We start from the raw sequence: 20,988 nt of genomic DNA on the forward strand, positions 1-20,988 counted from the left end.
CATTGTATGTGGGAGAGCTGCTTCTAGTTCAAGGTTTTCCTCTTACATGTACATGACATCATCTCACCATACCGTAACAACAACTGAAATAGCATACGAGCATAGAGTTAGTGTGAGTGTATATCCGAGACAAACTACAGAATGACACCAGCAGACTATTTTGGTACTTGTGTGATCAGGTCTCTGTGTGTGTGTGTGTGTGAGAGAGAGAGAGAGTGTGTGAGAGAGAGAGAGAGAGAGAGAGAGCGCGGGTGTGTGAGGGCGAGTGTGTGTGTGTGTGTGAGAGAGAGAGAGAGTGTGTGAGAGAGAGAGAGAGAGAGAGAGATCGCCGGTTTGTGAAGCCCAGAGGGGGATTAAAGGAAAGAAAAAAAAATCTAATTAATGCTAATGCAAAATTAGCGCTAATAACCTGAAACCATTGAAAAAAATTTTACAAATTACTCAACAAGATGGCATTAAATCAAAGTCTTATCGAGCAAATGATCTCAAGCTGAAGCATACTCATATTTGCTTCAAAGAGTGCTTCTGTACTTCTGTCGAGGATATGTGAGTGTGTGTGCGCATGTCTCTGTGTTTCCTGCTGCATTAGGAATCCGACAGAAGTATTAAAGAAAAAAACAGAGTCATAACTCATGGTACACAGGCCCACAGAACATCACTACCAAAGCCATATTACAAACTCCCAGCTCAATTTCCTGTTTGTCTCCAAAGCAATGCACACTTTTGATGAAATTACTGTCTGTCTGCCATGTTAAACATGGGCCATTATTCACAGGTGCCAGCTGCCTGTGGCAGACAGACAATCATTTCTTACCCAGCACAACTTAAAACCAACATCTGATGTGGGCTGCATTGTTATGTAGGATTCTGCAAACATTCTCTTAATCTATGTTAGATGAATAATCTAAGGGCTGCTAAACTTGTGCAAAAAGCCTTCAAACGAGACCAAAAGGAGAGTGAGAGAAAGCGAGAGAGACAGAGGAAGTGAGTGACATGACAGTTCTCTGCAGTTTTGGACGTGCATATGATGGCTGCACAGGGAGAGCTGGGTGTATAAATGAAGGAAAATCAATACACGTCCATGCACATACCTTACTGTACACACGCCACACATGACAAGCATCAAAACTAACTCATTTTAAGTTCTACGCAAAGCACTGGTGGAAATTCTACAGATTCTCCATGCGTAGCCAGTTATATCTGCAGGTTTAATTCTTAAAGGATTTTTTATTTGTATTTAATATATAAAAATACATACTGTTCAAGAGTTTGAGGTTGGTAAGATTTTTATGACTACCAAGGCTGCATTTATTAGTAAAAAAAAAAAGAATAAAAAACAATATAATAATAATAATAATAATAATAACAACTAACAATTAAAACTGTAATATTGTGAAATATTAATTTTAAATAACTGTTTTATATTTTAATATTTTAAAATTTATTTTTTTGAATGGCAATGCTGAATTTTCAGCAGCAATTACAGTCTTCAGTGTCACACGATCCTTCAGAAATCATTAAAATACGCTCATTTGGTGTTTTTCCAGGATTCTTTGATTAACAGAAATTTCTAACAAACAACATTTGTTTGCATTTATATACATTATTATTAGGGCTGTCAGTTTAACGCATTAACTTAATTAGTTTTGAGAAATAACGCGATTAAAATATTTTAACGCAGTTAATGCACTGGCTCCGCCGGCGCATCCAGGCCTGTACGTTATCTTACATTTCATACAGTTGACTGTTGACAAATACGATGCAGGGCCACAACTCCATAAATGCAGTTATGCCCTAAAATTTAATATATTGGTGCAAAAATGTCCCTGTATGAGTTTTTGTCTAATATTTATAACATATGATAAGCGATATCACACGAGCAGGGAGAGCAGTATTACACGAGTGTACCGGACAGCACATTCAAGGGCCCAGTTTATGGCGGGGCCCCTCTCTGACCACAATAGTGGACAAAGGGTTGCTACATTTTGATTGGATCTTGGTGGACTAACATAAGCAAACTGTCCAAAGCCATCAGATAAAGATGCCAGGACAAAAGCCAGACACCTCTTAGAGGGCAAGAAGAAGACCTTTGGCACAAAGCCCGGGAAGGACAGGACTTCTCATTGGTCAAAATGCAGTGTCTGCCCTTCACCCACCAACAGACTGATTGATAAAAATTCCTTAGGGCCTCTTTAGACCTCTTTCTAAAGCTTAATTTAATGCATCCTCACTGGATCGAAGTTTTAATAATAAAAAAAATAAAATAAATAAATCAACCAACATTAAACTGATAAATAACTTTATACTGTTTAAATTATCCCAAATATACACAGACCAACTGCTCAACTAGACATTTAAACAACCCACCAACTTACTTGATTTTGAAAATGTTCATTTTTGCACATTTATAATGCAAATTATACTTCAATAGTCTTAATGCCCATATATAACATTTGACATTTGTTCAGGATGAAAAAAAAAAAAAGTATTCTTGAAAAATATACCGTTGTTAGAATATAACAGCAAGAATAAATGTTCCTATTTCTCCTCACAAGAAAGGAAAACACATCAAAACCAGCGCAATCAGACCACAGAACAGTGACTGATTTCAGCCAATCGTGCGCTTGCACGAACAACAGCGCACTCTCCATCAAAGCAGCAAGCGAACTTCAGACTTGTGTCAGACTTCACACTGGCGTGTGAGTGCCGCTAAATGCTTTAGCGTTGAGTTATGGAAGGATACAGGGGGCCGGTGGGCTAGAGGAGAAAGAGAGAGAGAGAGAGAGAGAAAGAGAGCTGCAGCCAGAAACTCAATAAGCTGACATTTGAATTGCAGGCAAATGAGGCCCTAAACAAGGCTGAAATTGCTGGATTAGAAATTCAGATTGATAGGCCTGTCTGGAGCCATTCGGTGGGCCTCCCCCGGTGCACCCTGGGAAGTCGGTACTTTCCACAGGAAGGCGATTTTTTTTAGAAGAGACAATTTAGCAAAGCCCGTACGTGAGCGAGCGGAGAAAAGATTTGCATGAGAGTGAGAACGCTGAGGGAGAAAGAATCACCATGGCAAATGAGAAGCGAAAATGTAAGCCTGCACTCACCTAAAGTCACATTTGGTTTTGAGCATTCACATTCAGTAGTCTATTCCCAGACTGCCTTCCTATTCAAATGCACACAAACCAAAATGAATGAGGGTGAGAGTATATTGGTCTGAATTTTTATAGAGCCTAGGCATATATAAAAATCGATCACAGAGACTACTTCCGCTTGGAAACAAGACTTGAAAGGCAGAGGACAAAATCACAAGTGTCACAGGGAAAAACCAGACTTTATAATAAGGATATGTGCTTTGTTCAAGCAGCTGCACTATATGACATAAAAGAAACCTGTGGACCTTTAGAAAATGTCACGCTTTAAAAGACGAGTCTGAACTTACCAGCCATTTCCAAGCAAAACTAGCTGTGAAAAATTAATTGGTGAAAAACTAATTAGTCTTTAAATGTATTCAGCATGGCACTAAGCAGCATGAATGGTCATTCCATCAAAGCGAGAGAGCGGGAGGAAAGAAAAACTCCCTGGTGAGTTGAGACTAGAAGACACAAACATGAAGCTGCCTTAATCGGTTAAACTCGGGGCAGTAATTTAAGTTTGGCTAGATTCAATAGCGCTGTCTCTGAACGCCTACCTCTCGTCAATAAAACACGAGCGGTGTTGAGAGGAATCAAATTGCTGGAATCTAAATAACGAAGGCATTCTGAAACATTTTCCGACCTTGGCGTGACAGCCGATCAGAAAATAATTTTAATGCATTATGCTGATTAAAAATTCCACCACGTTTAATGAGAACGATCAAGTGTCAGCACACCCACAACATATCAGATGAGCAATAAAGTTTGCCCGAATGATAAAATGACTATTTACAGTAAGCTAAAAGGTCTCAGAGTTACGAGACAATGAGACTACGCTAATTATTTACGGCTCTTGTGAAATTCACACTATGACTTAGAACGAGATGGATGTGGTTTGTGACCTGTACATAACAGAAAATAAACTGCATTTCCTGTCTGCATTACACTCGGAAAGAGGAAGACTAGGGGTTAATATATTAACCCCTAGTCTTCCTCTTTCCGAGTGTAATGCAGACAGGAAATGCAGTTTATTTTCTGTTATGTACAGGTCACAAACCACATCCATCTCGTTCTAAGTCATAGTGTGAATTTCACAAGAGCCGTAAATAATTAGCGTAGTCTCATTGTCTCGTAACTCTGAGACCTTTTAGCTTACTGTAAATAGTCATTTTATCATTCGGGCAAACTTTATTGCTCATCTGATATGTTGTGGGTGTGCTGACACTTGATCGTTCTCATTAAACGTGGTGGAATTTTTAATCAGCATAATGCATTAAAATTATTTTCTGATCGGCTGTCACGCCAAGGTCGGAAAATGTTTCAGAATGCCTTCGTTATTTAGATTCCAGCAATTTGATTCCTCTCAACACCGCTCGTGTTTTATTGACGAGAGGTAGGCGTTCAGAGACAGCGCTATTGAATCTAGCCAAACTTAAATTACTGCCCCGAGTTTAACCGATTAAGGCAGCTTCATGTTTGTGTCTTCTAGTCTCAACTCACCAGGGAGTTTTTCTTTCCTCCCGCTCTCTCGCTTTGATGGAATGACCATTCATGCTGCTTAGTGCCATGCTGAATACATTTAAAGACTAATTAGTTTTTCACCAATTAATTTTTCACAGCTAGTTTTGCTTGGAAATGGCTGGTAAGTTCAGACTCGTCTTTTAAAGCGTGACATTTTCTAAAGGTCCACAGGTTTCTTTTATAGTGTCTGCCCTTCACCCACCAACAGACTGATTGATAAAAATTCCTTAGGGCCTCTTTAGACCTCTTTCTAAAGCTTAATTTAATGCATCCTCACTGGATCGAAGTTTTAATAATAAAAAAATCAATAAATAAATCAACCAACATTAAACTGATAAATAACTTTATACTGTTTAAATTATCCCAAATATACACAGACCAACTGCTCAACTAGACATTTAAACAACCCACCAACTTACTTGATTTTGAAAATGTTCATTTTTGCACATTTATAATGCAAATTATACTTCAATAGTCTTAATGCCCATATATAACATTTGACATTTGTTCAGGATGAAAAAAAAAAAAAGTATTCTTGAAAAATATACCGTTGTTAGAATATAACAGCAAGAATAAATGTTCCTATTTCTCCTCACAAGAAAGGAAAACACATCAAAACCAGCGCAATCAGACCACAGAACAGTGACTGATTTCAGCCAATCGTGCGCTTGCACGAACAACAGCGCACTCTCCATCAAAGCAGCAAGCGAACTTCAGACTTGTGTCAGACTTCACACTGGCGTGTGAGTGCCGCTAAATGCTTTAGCGTTGAGTTATGGAAGGATACAGGGGGCCGGTGGGCTAGAGGAGAAAGAGAGAGAGAGAGAGAGAGAAAGAGAGCTGCAGCCAGAAACTCAATAAGCTGACATTTGAATTGCAGGCAAATGAGGCCCTAAACAAGGCTGAAATTGCTGGATTAGAAATTCAGATTGATAGGCCTGTCTGGAGCCATTCGGTGGGCCTCCCCCGGTGCACCCTGGGAAGTCGGTACTTTCCACAGGAAGGCGATTTTTTTTAGAAGAGACAATTTAGCAAAGCCCGTACGTGAGCGAGCGGAGAAAAGATTTGCATGAGAGTGAGAACGCTGAGGGAGAAAGAATCACCATGGCAAATGAGAAGCGAAAATGTAAGCCTGCACTCACCTAAAGTCACATTTGGTTTTGAGCATTCACATTCAGTAGTCTATTCCCAGACTGCCTTCCTATTCAAATGCACACAAACCAAAATGAATGAGGGTGAGAGTATATTGGTCTGAATTTTTATAGAGCCTAGGCATATATAAAAATCGATCACAGAGACTACTTCCGCTTGGAAACAAGACTTGAAAGGCAGAGGACAAAATCACAAGTGTCACAGGGAAAAACCAGACTTTATAATAAGGATATGTGCTTTGTTCAAGCAGCTGCACTATATGACATAAAAGAAACCTGTGGACCTTTAGAAAATGTCACGCTTTAAAAGACGAGTCTGAACTTACCAGCCATTTCCAAGCAAAACTAGCTGTGAAAAATTAATTGGTGAAAAACTAATTAGTCTTTAAATGTATTCAGCATGGCACTAAGCAGCATGAATGGTCATTCCATCAAAGCGAGAGAGCGGGAGGAAAGAAAAACTCCCTGGTGAGTTGAGACTAGAAGACACAAACATGAAGCTGCCTTAATCGGTTAAACTCGGGGCAGTAATTTAAGTTTGGCTAGATTCAATAGCGCTGTCTCTGAACGCCTACCTCTCGTCAATAAAACACGAGCGGTGTTGAGAGGAATCAAATTGCTGGAATCTAAATAACGAAGGCATTCTGAAACATTTTCCGACCTTGGCGTGACAGCCGATCAGAAAATAATTTTAATGCATTATGCTGATTAAAAATTCCACCACGTTTAATGAGAACGATCAAGTGTCAGCACACCCACAACATATCAGATGAGCAATAAAGTTTGCCCGAATGATAAAATGACTATTTACAGTAAGCTAAAAGGTCTCAGAGTTACGAGACAATGAGACTACGCTAATTATTTACGGCTCTTGTGAAATTCACACTATGACTTAGAACGAGATGGATGTGGTTTGTGACCTGTACATAACAGAAAATAAACTGCATTTCCTGTCTGCATTACACTCGGAAAGAGGAAGACTAGGGGTTAATATATGTACGCTCATCCCACTCAACAACCACTCATCCCTGCATAATAGCCCCAAGGCTAAGAAGCTGTTCCTGTGGTTTGGAGTAGTGGGGTACAGAAAATGTTTTTAAGTTGTAAAAAAGCCTGCGGGGAGACCTGGAGAACCATAAAGGGATCAACACACTTGCATGCATGTACATACATGGGACACACAAGCACCACGCATTTATTCACACTCAAAAACCAGAGAGTCAACGCTGTGGCTCAGAGGGTAATGTGTTGCTCCTGACTTACAAAACAGCTGATGTGCTCCGGCATGGGTCCTATTCCGTCACTCCTGGTACTTTCCTGTCAGTTCTCCACTATTGTATCAAATAAAACACTGAGTGATGCAACAGCATGTTAAGAAATGCAGGTGCTTCCTCTTGTCTTTTGCTCTGTTTGACCCTCTTCTACCCGCCTCCCTTTCATACAAAACTTTGAAGACTTTAAATAGTTCAAAAGTGCAGTAACTCACTCTCTCCATGTCATTTCCAGTTGATCGTGATAACTGGATAAGGACTTTTAAAACTATTTCATGAAAGTTGCACTCAAAAAAAGCAATTTCTATTTATTTTCTCTCTTTGCAGGCCTGTTAAAAACAGATTCTCCAATAAGCTTAAATGACTTTGGGAACCCATTCTGAATCATCTTCTTATATTGGTAAATGTGTTCAATTTGCATATTCAAAGTTTAACAAGCTTGAATCTGATACAAAATTTACATCATGTTAGGGGTGGGCGATATGACCAAAATCTTATATCACAATATGAATAATTCTATTTCACGATAACAATATATACCACAATAGTTATTTTTGATTTAAACAAGGTACTAGCCTAAATTATATATTTTTTAAAACTTAAGCTCACTGAAGGCAAGTAAACAGTCAGCGATTAAATAATAAGAAACTAATTACAAGCAATAGGACAAAAAACTACAGTAGAACAAATAAATAGGAAATGCTACATACATAGAATAAAGTAATCAAATGTATAAAAACACTGCATATTCTTCACTGTGTAAATTAAAAATATAACTCTTCTTATTAAAGTTACAAAAGTGCAGTGAGAGCTTTCTCTCTTCTGTTGTTTGATTAAAATGAATGACAGGCAGCAGGAATATTAGACTGCTGTCACTTTAAGATCCAATATACTGTTACACATGTGTTTTCTTTCTCAACTGTTTGCTTTCACTTAAGACCCAAATAAATGTGTTTACGAGGATACTTGCAAAGACGGGCATTTGGACACATACAAATGTGTGTATTTAACCATTCAATGCCTATAAAGCGGCAAAAAATAACTCCGTTCAATACCCCTGCGCTCTATGAGCACCGTCTAAACGTGTGCGCACCTCTCTGACGGTGATCAGAAACAGTCTCTCAGACAGCGCATATAGCAAATTGAGTTCTCTTTCGCCGCTGATTGCATTTCAGTGGCTAAAAAAAAATCACTTTTGAACCACAATGCTTAAAAACGCATGCAACCGATAAGTTTTCATGACCACGTATCACAGCAACATCACGTGAGTGTGTAACGGCGATAGAGACAATAGTCAATCGTGTCTACCAGTATATCGCCCACTCCTACATCATGTGCAACTCCAAATTGCACTTTACTATTGAGATGCCATGGAATTTCCCTGTACAAATATGACTGCACATTAATTATGTAAATTATACAGCGTGTAACTTGTCTTTTGCAACTATTCATGAAAAGAAGTTCTTAAGACTTTCGTTATTAAGTTGTCTAAACGAAGTTTGCAGTTATTCAGAAAAACAATATTTTTATCCAGTCTATTCTCCTTTCAGGTCTTGATGCTAAAGAGTGATTTTCACAGCTCAGACTGTCATGTCTAAATCCAACCTAGACTGTTTTATGATAATTAGCTATGCCTGGATTTTTATATTAATTTGTCTGGGACTATCTGGATGACATTCTCTCCTCTCATCTTCTCATTTCTTTCATCTCTGCGCATCCCTATCTCTGTCAATCAGTTGCTTAATTAAAATCATTAATCATTTCAGCTTAAACATCTCACTGCTTCTGATCAGACCAACAAATACATCTTATATGGGTGGGCAATCAAAAGGTAGGTAAAAGTCATTTACGCTGGTTGATGCAGACCTCAAATTAAAAGACAAAAGATTTGAGTCAAACAACAAGGATGAAGGAAACATGCCAGGAGCATTTGCAAGAACAATATGGAATGAAGTCGTTGTCAGTGATGATGAATAGGAAGAAGGATCTGCAGAGAGAAGAATTATCAGAGTTCAGAGATATGGCAGCAGAGAGGCCAGATCTAACTCTGTGTCCAACTGATGCTGTTTAATTGGCTGTGCTCTCCAAAAGATGTCACAAAGCCAAGGCTCAGAACCTCTCCACTTGGCTCACAAAGTCACTTGCTATTGTGTGTCTGACAAAATAACAAATCTAAAGCCTTAAACCTGAAGGTCAGTTTTAATACGATATCAAAAACCAATTTCCACCTGTTTGTCAGCGCCATTTATCACCTTCATTTAATACAATTATGTCCCCTACACAATCGCCTCAGCTCAGCAAGAGAAAGTAAGAGGGCAAGGGTGTATGCGTGACTACGCCTGTGCACGGGTTTGGGTTTCTGAGGGGGGCAGGTGAGGGTTGTGGGTGCGAGTCCTCATTCGAGAGAAGTGGGAATTACTTTGGGCAACTCGTGCAACAAGAGAACGTGTGAGGGTGAGGATGAGACCGAGAGAGAAAAGAAAAAACCTGATAATAGATGCAAAAAAAAATCTGTACACAAGTCAAAACAAAAGCTGCTAGCCCAAATCAGGAGTAAGAGATTGGCTGACCCCTAAGAGGAGGAGGTGTGGGATCTGCATTCACAAGCAGAAATGGGTCGTGAGGGGCGAGAAAATTGAGAGAATAGAAAAAAACAACTGATAAGCTGAAGAAAAATGAACAGCACAGACAAACATATACTTTCCTGAAGCAAAGAAAATGCTGCCTTGATAATTGCTTTTCAGTCAGAGAATTAAATTAGGCATCATCACAATATAATTTAATACAATGAAATGTAATGTGAAGAAAAATGAAAAATGTTGTCATCATTTACGCACCCTCATGTCGTTCAAACCCGTATGACTTTCACTTTCTTTCTTCCACTGATCGCAAAGGGACAAAAATGAGTCTGATCAAGCTCCAGAAAAAGACCAATAAACATTACAAATGTAGTGCATGTGACTTGTGAGCTATGTTCCAAGTATTACAAGTATGTGCTATATTCCAAAGAATATAAAAAGGTATAAATGTTTGGACAAATGTGTGAGCGTGAGTAAATGACGACAGAACTTTCATGTGGATGAACTATAATATTTGGGAAACAGATGAGTTTTATTAGGAAGGTGTTTGCGTGCGGAGTGTTGGCATCAAACAAACAGAAAGAAGCACAGAGCCAGATAGATTCTCTGAAAATAAATTACACACTTCATCTAAATTAAGAAACCAACATTCAAAGGTTGGGGTGAGCAAGATTTTTTTTTTTTTTGATAGAAGTCTCGCGTTCACCATGGATGAATGTATTTAAACAATATATAGTAAAAATGATAATATTGTGAAATATTATTAAAGATTAAAATAACTGTTTTCTATGTTAATGTATTTTACATTGTATTTTATTTCTATTAAGGTAAAGCTGAATTTTCAGCAACCACTACTCCAGTTTGTCCAATGATCCTTCAGAAATAATTCTAATATGCCGATTTGCTGCTTTAAAAACATTTATTATCAATGTTGAAAAAGGTTGTGCTGCTTAAAGGGGTCATATGATGCTTTTTTAAAGATCATTATTTTGTGTATTTGGTGTAACAGAATATGTTGACATGCTTTAATGTTCAAAGAAAACAATACACACTTTTCATTTTCACATTTTTCAGGACTCTTTGAATATCCAAAACAACAGAAACACAAATCTTTTGTAGCATTTTAAAAGTATTTACTGTTACTTTTAAACAATTTAATGAAATAAAAACATCTTTAGAACGAGAGCTTACATTAAGAAAAATTTCAAATAACTACAAAACCAGTGGCTTCAGTGATGATTTATAGGTAAACGGTCTACCTACACAGTGTGCTCTGTCTCCTCTATGGTGGACAGTTTGATGGGGCATGACCGGCTGAACCACAGGCCGATGCTGGAGAGAAAAGCACGGGCAGTGTGTCTCTGGGGGGAAACCACAGGCATGGTGAGCTCTGTGGAGAGTGACAGTCACTGAGCCAACACACTGCCTTCAGCTGCAACAGCACAGCTAAACACGCTCACTGGAGACAGAACCGATGTTTCCAGCAAGTGCTCTGACCAGTACAGTCTACATCCAGAACGAAGACGCAGTATGCAGAGAGAGGAGGCACTGGAACGAAAATAAAGGATGGCAATCTGCACACAACCAAGTGAGACTCTGTAACGGGCTATTAGACAAATTGTTAGTGACCACATGAATGAGGAAAAGCCTGTGTGATGAGGTCATGTTGTATCACGCTGGAACTCGGTTTTACTCTGCACAGTTTTGTAATCAAACCAGTTTTGACAAGAGAGAAGGGCAAAAGAGCAGAAATCTGATGGCAACTCAAAACAAGCATTCAAACCTTGTTTGCCTGGTACACATCAACAAAAATTGCTCCCTCTCTAACATGTTAACATGTCACATTGAACATGTGTTATATGTGAGCGATCAGTGATAAACATGTTCAGCTATTAATCACTGACCACTTAAATTCAGGGTCGATCAATGAATGTACATGTTTGTTTCCTGACTCAATCTTTACGCTGTTATTTTAAACATTCTATTTAATGAATTGGTGAATTCTGAATCAAAAATGTCACTCTTACAAAAATATTAAGCAGCACAACTGTTGTCAAAATTGAAAATAATATGTAAAATTACTTCAGCACCAATTTAGCATATTAGAATGATTTCTGAAAGATCATGTGACACTGAAGACTGAAGTAATGGCTGCTAAAAATTCAGCTTTGCGTTACAGAAATAAATTACATTTTACAATATATTCAAATATAAAAGTTATTTTAAATTGTAATAACATTTCACAGTATCACTGTTTTTACTGCATTTTGATCAAGGCAAGGCAAGGCAAGGCAAGTTTATTTATATAGCACATTTCATACACAATGGTAATTCAAAGTGCTTTACATAAAAGAAATGAAAAGATAATAAAAAATAATCACAACAATAAAACAAGGAATTTAAAACTTTGAAAATGATTAAAAAATTTACAAATGAATGTCCAAACTGTTTTCATTTCATCAAATGAAAACAGTTTTTGATGAGACTTTTCAAAAACAAAAAAACTCCAAACCTTTGAACATTAGTGTAGCTAGAAAAGTTTATATTGACTATAAAAGTTTCTGTGACTTTTCCATGACCTTTTAAGAATGTATATATTTCTAAGACTTTCCAAGCCTGGAAATCACACTTTTGAAATTCCCTGGTTTTCTAGGGCTGTGGGAAGCCTGTAAATTCTATTACATTTGACCCTCAGGGACTGGCCCTGCTTCAATCAATATTTAAACTATGACACCTTAAGACATAAAACACGTAGCCTCTCGAAAGCAAAATGTATAAGTAAAATGATCTTTCACTAGATTTTTTTCACCCAAAAAAAGTGGAGTAAGAGACAGTCACAAACACTGCTAAATAGGACCAAATAATGTGGATGCACATTAATGACCAGAAGGGTTCCTGATATGTAATGAGCTTAAAATGGTTTGAAGGGCCATTAGTTGCACAGCAAAACCACTGTTTTGAAGAAACTAAAAAACTCTAGATTATCAAGCTGAATCAACTGGTTTTTCTCATCAGAAGACCTGCAAGGATATGCAAGTTTACCTAAATTTTTGCAACTTTAAATATTTTTGGTTTAAAAAAACTATTATTTTCACCTTTCTCACACACAAAAAGCACTTGTCGATATTCAAAATAAATTTGTAAACAACTTCCCTTATTTTCGTCTTGCTGTTTTACACTCGCTATCACTCTAATCAAGTCTGTTTCTCTCCCCTATCCTTCCCTTACATCAAAGTGTCTTGCACATTTTCAGCCATCAAGCGATGAAAACGTGTCTTTTAGAAACATGGCAGAGAGAAAGAGGAAACAAAAAAAAGAAGCGACAGAGTGGGCCAGTCACGAAAGAAACACTTTCTCTCTCTTTCTGAAATAACTTGTGCAGAAACTTTTTTTTTTCATCCTGGTTCCTGGAGAGAACTGGCAGCCCATTTTATTGAACCCAAGGGAAATTACATGCTTTATATTCCATCTCCCCACACAAGTCGGGACAAGAGCACATCTGTCCAGAGTTGACACTTGGATAAAAAAAAGAGCAAAAAGGGTGAGAGACACAGAGAGAGAGAAAGAGAGAGAGGGAGAGAGAGAAAGAGAGGGAGAGGGAGAGAGAGAGCAAGAAAGAGAGAGAGAGGATGAAAAGTGCTGATGGTTGCACGTGGAAGGACTGTGATTTTTATGTGATATCAATAGCTGTTTCAAAAACTAGTAAGCATACATAGACAGCATTTTGAGGCATCATAGGCACATTCCTGAGACAGAGGCAGTTCAAAACAGCATGTAACAATTATGCCATCTTTTATTTTTTTTCGGAAAGACGTTTCATTAACTGGACAATCAGTGTGCCCTTAAACAACTGTACAATCCATTGAACGCAGGCCTCTCTCTCACAGCTTTGTTTTTATGTCTGTCCAAATTTAAATATGGCGCTACCCTGACTAAGGTCTACTAGAATCAGTTGCGAGTCACTTTGTTTTATGTGGAGCTGCCACCTATGAAGAACGTTTCAAACCAGTCACTTTAATGGTTCATAACAGTTAGAATGCTGCCTTAGTCACCCCACTTAGGCTTTATAATAAAGCAAGAGTGATGTGATGGGCAAAGATACAATGACATCAGGAATTTCTCTATAGTTCACAATAAAAAGTGAGATTTTTTTTTATTTTTTAGTTAAGAACGGCAGATATTCTATGGCAAGATGATAATCCTGTTAAAGGAGTAGCCATAAGAAAGGAAAAGATTACCATCTTTCCACTATGCCCTGTCCTTGTTTAGGTCATCCCGTTCAATATTTAACCAGTCACAGTCAGTGGAGCACGATAAGGCCTGCTAAATCAGAACAGGTGTCTTTTCAAAATCATTTAGCATTCTGCTGTGATGGGAGGATGAACTCCTGAAATGACACAAAAAAGGAGTGAAAATAAATGTCACTCACAATGGCGCACATAGCTAATGGAAACATCACTCACTCGTCCAATCAGACGCCTTACCTGAGCAGAAGAGGAAGTATGGGTATAAATTATGACCCCTACATATCCTTGGTGTTCATGCCCCATGTGAGGAGGAGAGAGAATGACAGTACAAATCAAACGCCAGCCAAGCAAAGGATGGCCAGCCTCACCCACATGATCACAAAACTCATCAAGCTCATCATTACCAACCACACACACACAGAAAACACACACATATCTACTGCTGCAAAACTGTGCTCATATCATCCTACTGACAACAGAATATCTATATGAAATTAAAACTAAACTTAGAACTGTCTAACTGGATAGAACTGTCTCAACTCGACAAGTAAAACAGCAAACAGGGATACATAAAACAAAGAGCATTTATCAAAATGTCATCAGCATTCAGCTTAAATCACTATGATTGATGTGTTAAATCCATCGCTACAAAGAATCCCAGTTATCAAGCTGAACTCGGAAGAAAACAATAGTAGAATTTATTTATTAAAAACACCATGTGTGATGTTTTTGATCCTTGGTGAAGTCTGAGTGGATTCCCCAGAGTACAACATCTCATTCTGTTGACATGAAGGACCTCGTACGTCAGCTAACAGAATCAAACATTGGCAGGTACAATCGTCACCTTTGTGGGTGCAGGTTAAACGCTCAGTTTGACTCTGATGGGATGAAACGTTACCTTCCCTCGATCACATAAGTCCAATTTTTGGTTTATAAAATGGAAGGCAGTTGATAGGATCTTTTAAAAAAAAAGTTTTGTATTTAATTGCATTTCAGGCCTCCAGAGAGGTGACACTGTACAAACAACAGATTTTATCATTATTTGTATACACGTATCTGTGTGTGTGTTTAATGCTAATTTATGATGCATTAAATAATGTTTATGAATTGAATCTTATTAAATCTTTCCCATTTTCCGTTTAAAGTGTTCAAACTAAAGCTTCAATCTAGTAATTTTGGCATAAAATTTGGAGAAAAAAAAAACTTGAAATCACCAGGCAGACTGATGCCAACAATTTTAACACTATAAATAGTGACTAATGGCAATATGGGTGCCAATTTACTGTGCATCTCTTGGCCAAAATTAACAATAAGAAGTGTCACGGTCAACGTTTTGTTTATTTGTGGGTATTGTGTGTATATATTTATTTGGTTCATCTCTTTCTCCCGAGGTTGAGCTCCGCCCCTACACACCTGCAGCTTGTTGAATAAGGACGCTCTGGACTGAATATAAGGCGGAAGTTGCGCTTGTGTTGATGTGCTCTCCCTGTTCCAGCGCATGTCCGCCACAGTCACTGCCACGCTCTTTGAGCATGACTCGCACTTGTTGAGAAGCTGCTGCCGTCCAGCCACTGACGATGGAGAGCATCCAGTGAGCTTCGTGCGTGTCTTGTTGCCCAGCCAGCTGCTGATAAGCGGTGCTCTTTCTCTCTCTCTCTCTGTTTATTTTTGTGCTTTCTTTAATGTTTCCGTTGATCTGTGTTTTGTTTGTTTACTGGATACATATTGATTTATTTTGCTTTAGTTTAGTTGATTTAACTCTTTATTATATCTGCTGTTGGTTAATTAATGTGACTCGTAAGCTGTTTTACCTTTAATAAATGGTTAAATTGATCTCCTGTCTTGCGCGTCCTTTTTATGTTGCTTAACCCCTTCCTGATCGAGTCATGTAAAAGTGGGGTTCGTAACAGAAGCAACAACCTATCTTACAATGAGGCAGTTTTCTCAGCCTCTAAGGAAAAGAAGAAAAGAAGAAACTGCCATAATAGTAAAATGACTTACAATGTGGGCCAATATCAGCCTTGACTGCATGTGAATATAAACATCCAGACGATCCAACTGGGAATCGCTGAGAGGGACCTGTGGGGATCCTAGTTATGATAAAATACCATATGTCCATTTTCATTAGGGAATTGTCACGGCCTTCTCTGTTGCTTCTTATTGCAAAGCATGTGGAAGCTAGAGAAGTTCACAGTAATGAGGCTACATGGATCAATCATGTCGTCTATTAGAAGAATTAGTCTCTACATTCCCGCCCCCACTGTGAAATACTCATCAAGGTCCTCACGACCTAAAATACAGGCTAATCTAGTCTTAATGAACAAAAAACCACTGTGAGTGTCTAAATGTTGTGCATTTCCTCTTGACTGAGCATTCACACTCAATGAACCTTTTTAGCAACGAATCAAGTTTTACTCAAGTCTTTGTTTCCTATCCTTAGCCTGGCTTTATTCATCCCACACCAGTGACCTATAAAAATACAACGCTGCAGGCTTTCATCAGCATAGCCAAATAAAACAACTTTGTGTCATACTGTAGCCAGACAATGGCAAAAACCCTCATTAAAAAAGACTGAATTGTTTGGAGAAGTTTTAACCTTGCACAGGAACAAATGATAAGGCGCCAGGTGTGAGTAATGTTCAGGCTACACTCTCCACGCAAGGTCAGCCATTGCTCTCCGATTGTGGATCATTCCGCCCGTGACGTTCACAGCCATAACGAACAGCTGCATGTGCCAGAACGACGTTTGGGTGCTAATAGAAATCATGACATTTCATGAATTATGCCAATAAAGAATGCAGCGCTGATGAAAACAGTTTAACACCGACTCTCCTGCTCGAACGTGCTCTCGACTTTCCCTTTCTCTCCTCCTTCATCATCACAGATGAGGTTTATTTTTCCATCCACAGACTTTGAAATTAGACACACTGCTTAGTGCGGTCTGTCAAATTAAATTTAACCACCTGTAACAACTTTATCTGCACGCACACACTCGGCTCTCTAACCCACTTATCTATTGGATTTTTTGTGATTGGAATGAGGAAAACGTTGCAGATGAAAAGGACACTGGACAAAATGAGTGTCCTAAAGCAACGCACTTATGATGCTTCTAAGGTCACGTTATCCAACAAATTAAACAATGTCTTGTTATAAGGCTGTGCTCGGTTTACAAAGCAAATGATTCTGGAGCCCCTAGCACTGCCTTTAAAAAAAACTTTTAGTCACTTGAAATGTGCAGGCTTCAATATATTCCTAAATTTTTTTGAAAGATCAATAAAAAGCTCAGTCTGCAAAAACTATAAAAGCGACAATAAAACAAAATAAAAAAATGTATCCAAGGACAACAGAATGACATCAACAGTCACACCACCATGAGAATGAAATATGCATTTTCTCTCATATCAACCTTTTTCTCCTGTCATTGTACACTTCCAACCATTGCCCCGCAGCATGCGTCTCTCTGTGAACTGCACTTATAACTATGCTGTTAAAATTGTAATTTTAACGGCCACAAAAAAAGGAAAAAAGCAAAGCCTATTCAAAAAAAAAAAAAAAAACAATTCAAAAATTGTTTATCATCTTCACCCTCCTGGAGAGGCCTCTCTGTCATGTTTGCGGTACAAATGCGGGCGAACAGCAGGGGAGCTCGTCGCAAACGGCATCAAACAATTAAGAGGTAGGAGGGAAAACCTGGGGCGACGTGGCAATCGGTAATACATATTAATGAATGCCAGTGTGTAATGCTGCTCTAGTCTGAAATCACGGGGCATGCCGCTGAGTTACACACCGATGGGGAAGTGTCGGAGGTCAGATGTGGTAGGTGGCTAGGCTGGATAGTTCAGTGTGTGTTTGAGTATTCACAGCGAGTCGCAATATCAAGCTGGCTTGTCAAGTTTTAGATGTGCGTAAGAGTTTGCGGATGCCTTCCAGAGTAAAAGTGTGTTTGTGTAAGCTGAGCAGGTTTCTAGAGAAGGAAAAACAGCAAAAATATCCTGCTAAATTACATAAGTTAGAGAGAAACAGGAAAACTTTGAAGCCAAAAAGCATGACTAATCTCATATTTGAAATTGAATGTTGTAAACAGTTTAGGTTTCTTCGAGTGAGTACCTGACTGGGTTGCTGGTGAGTGACACTCTGAGGGAGTCTAAACAAGCAAACAGTCTCTCATCGGTGGCACCTCCTTTCAGCTCACTCAGAAACTCCTGAGGAGAGATCTGACTGCTGCTCCTCAAACTACCCTGTCAGAGAAAAACAGAGAGAACAAAATATTAGATGGTCACTAACATTGGCAAACCCTTTTTAATTTTTCACCCATTCAAGCAGATCTGTGCTTTAATTGCATGATTGGAAAAAGCTGCCAAGGGACGATACCAAGATGGCTGCAGAGCGGACTTGTCTTTAAAGAGAACATGCCTATGACTTGCCTTGAAAGAGAATATGTGCTGTTTGAGAATATGTCCTGTGTAAAAATTCACAATGAATGAACAACAAATGCCTTACTAATTATTATGCTTTGAAAAGAAAATATTTTTGTGACTTACAAATAATGATTACCCTCATTTTCAAACTATTGAATATTGATCATCATCTTCAAACTTCTTTTATTAGTCTGAAAGGCTTTTACTTTTGGAGAAGCCTGCAAAGAAACATGCCAAAATGAGTGTCTGCCGCTTGCCAAATTTGAGATTAAGAGCTCCTAGAATTGACAAACAAACTCCACAAAGATTCCTGCCTGTTTAATTACTGACTTAACAAAATGCAATTACTAGAAATTAGTTGGCAAAACTCATACCAAAACAATAAATAAGACAAAAACAAAATAAATGCAAATAAATATTGCACATTACAAAACAAACAAAGTTAGTCAGCATCTTTATTCTAATGTTTGATTCATTCTACTTCTTCCAGCCTAATGCTAGTAGAACATAAATGACAGAAGAAGAAGAAGTAGTACAAAAGAAAACAAGGAAAAAAAACAAGAACAAGAATCAAGAAACCTCCATACCTCCCAGTGACATTTAATATCCTTAGACATAAATATCTAACAGAGGCTGATATTTGTTTCTTCTATTTTTAAGCCAGTAGGCTGTTTATGATGAGAATGTGTGCATGTTTTTTTTCCCCCAGATATGACACAAATCATGATAAGAAAACATTTACGCCCTTCCCATTTCTCATTGTTTGAGGTTCTCGAAGGCACAGCGTGTTAATGAGGAAATTGATTATGTGCGATTTATCTTTCTGATTTCCTCTCTCTGAAGATGCGGAGGGTAAAATTTGCTTTTGCTTGCTTCCACACATTTTTACATTTCCAAGTTATCTTGCACATTAGGGCTGGGCAATATACAGGTATTAAATATATGTTTGCAAGGTCACGGTTAGTAGTGGGGCACAGTTAAATTAATTCAAGACGAATATGATTCTTCAAAATCAAGGTCAATTACAAAGAGCCCTTACAGCAAGATAAGCTGTCACTGATGTTGCAGTATATCAAGTACAGTCAAGATTTACATTTGCATTTTTCTTTAAGTCAAGTCATTGTACATTTCTGTACCTGCCATTTAGCCATACAAGCAAATTTCTGTAATTACTGTACCTTTGATGGTGGCAACACATAATGCATTCATACTCCTCACAATTCACAATTCAGTGTTAACTTTCCACCTCTAGTGTGTGTTGGGCAGTGCGGTTTATGAGGTTGTGTGTGTTTGTATTTCCCATGTTCAAACTGCAGCTTCTGTGGTGTTTTCCACACGGGGGATCAAAATACATTTAAGACCTAAGGGAAAGTGTTGGCCACTTTGAATGTGCAACCAATAGGACATACACACAGAGAGGATGAGAGGAACTCAAAAAGAGAGGAAGGGTAGAGCAAAATGTTTTTTGTGTTTTTCATCGAGACCTGCAGCACTCGGATTCTGTCCAACTTCAGACAACTCACAAAGATCAGACAACCAAGTGATCTATGTGCATTCAGCTGCCATTACATACATCCGTTAGAAGTCTTTCTATCTTTCTGAGTAAATGATTCAGTTTTTCTTATGCTCAATATCTTCTACACTCTGTTCCCTACATATTCATTTTTATTTTCTTACCAGGAATTGTTGATTCTTGCAGCCAGGACACAAACATGACCAGCAGGAGACCGACATGGTCAGCAGCAGCAGGTCATTACACCACAGGATCGGCCCTCCTTATCCTACCCATGGTGCACTGGGCCTGTGGGCTGCTGCCCTGACTGTCCCCACCGCAGGAGATGGAGGTCTTAATCATCACATACAAGAGATACAGCTGCTTCCACTGAAAGTCTCTCCGCCCATCTCTTGTTCTCTTTTTTTTACTATCCTGTCCTTCCTTTATAGTTCTCCCTTTATCACCATGGTGACTGCTTTTTGTGACTTGAGGGAAGCAAACATTGGCTTTTTTGCATCCCTTCCACTCAATAGCTGAATCTTCAGCAAATCCGAGGCAAAATATCAACCCCACACACCATTATATTTGGGGTTTCAAAAGAGATTCTGGCTGTTTAGATGCTGTTTTAAAAAATAATGAGAGCCAAAGGAAGAAAATTCTTATTTTTCAAGTTTTTGTTTATCGCTACAGAACCATGTTTGGGCTACTTCATAATGAGTGTTTCCTTTAAAACCAGGATTTTGGTTTGTGTTCTGAGTAGTTTATCCCATTACACGTTAATAAAAAATAACACAAAAAATCCAGTAGACGAGAAAAAGATAAAAAGTCTTTGATAAGGGGAATGCTCGCTCAGGATCAAGCCTGCTCTTTGAAACCCGCATTATCCAAACTAATCTTTACGTGAATATGGCTCGCAGCGGCAACATCAAACAACAAGAATCTCACATTAAGCAGCCAAGTCATGATCTCACAGCAGAAGCTCCAATCACCTGGTGGCGTCTTCCGTCAGGAATCACAGGAGCGGAGGTAAACATCCTGGAGCATGCCCTGGGTCACGGATCGACCTGTCTGCTTAGTGTTGAGCCCTCCTAGCCTGACAACAGGCCAATTAGATCAACTCTGTGCAGGTTATGGCATTAATAAACCATGAAGCTAAGTTTCCTTAGGTAATTGTAGCTATC

The 20,988-nt window shown here is 38.6% G+C and overlaps 1 protein-coding gene across 1 annotated transcript in view; it reads right to left on the minus strand.

Annotated features, from left to right (window-relative positions):
• Positions 1 to 20,988, minus strand: part of LOC107741707 (protein diaphanous homolog 3-like) — a gene marked incomplete at its 5' end in the record, with an annotated part of 277,834 nt that overhangs the window by 222,511 nt on the left and 34,335 nt on the right. Inside the window, one exon of the mRNA XM_016554479.1 lies at positions 18,002 to 18,132. Coding sequence (XP_016409965.1) covers positions 18,002 to 18,132 — 131 coding nt within the window. The remainder of the gene's footprint in view (positions 1 to 18,001; positions 18,133 to 20,988) is intronic.

This window comes from Sinocyclocheilus rhinocerous, unplaced genomic scaffold, assembly GCF_001515625.1.
Source record: "Sinocyclocheilus rhinocerous isolate Xijiao unplaced genomic scaffold, SAMN03320098_v1.1 scaffold796, whole genome shotgun sequence".
In the NCBI taxonomy this organism is placed as follows: Eukaryota; Metazoa; Chordata; class Actinopteri; order Cypriniformes; family Cyprinidae; genus Sinocyclocheilus; species Sinocyclocheilus rhinocerous.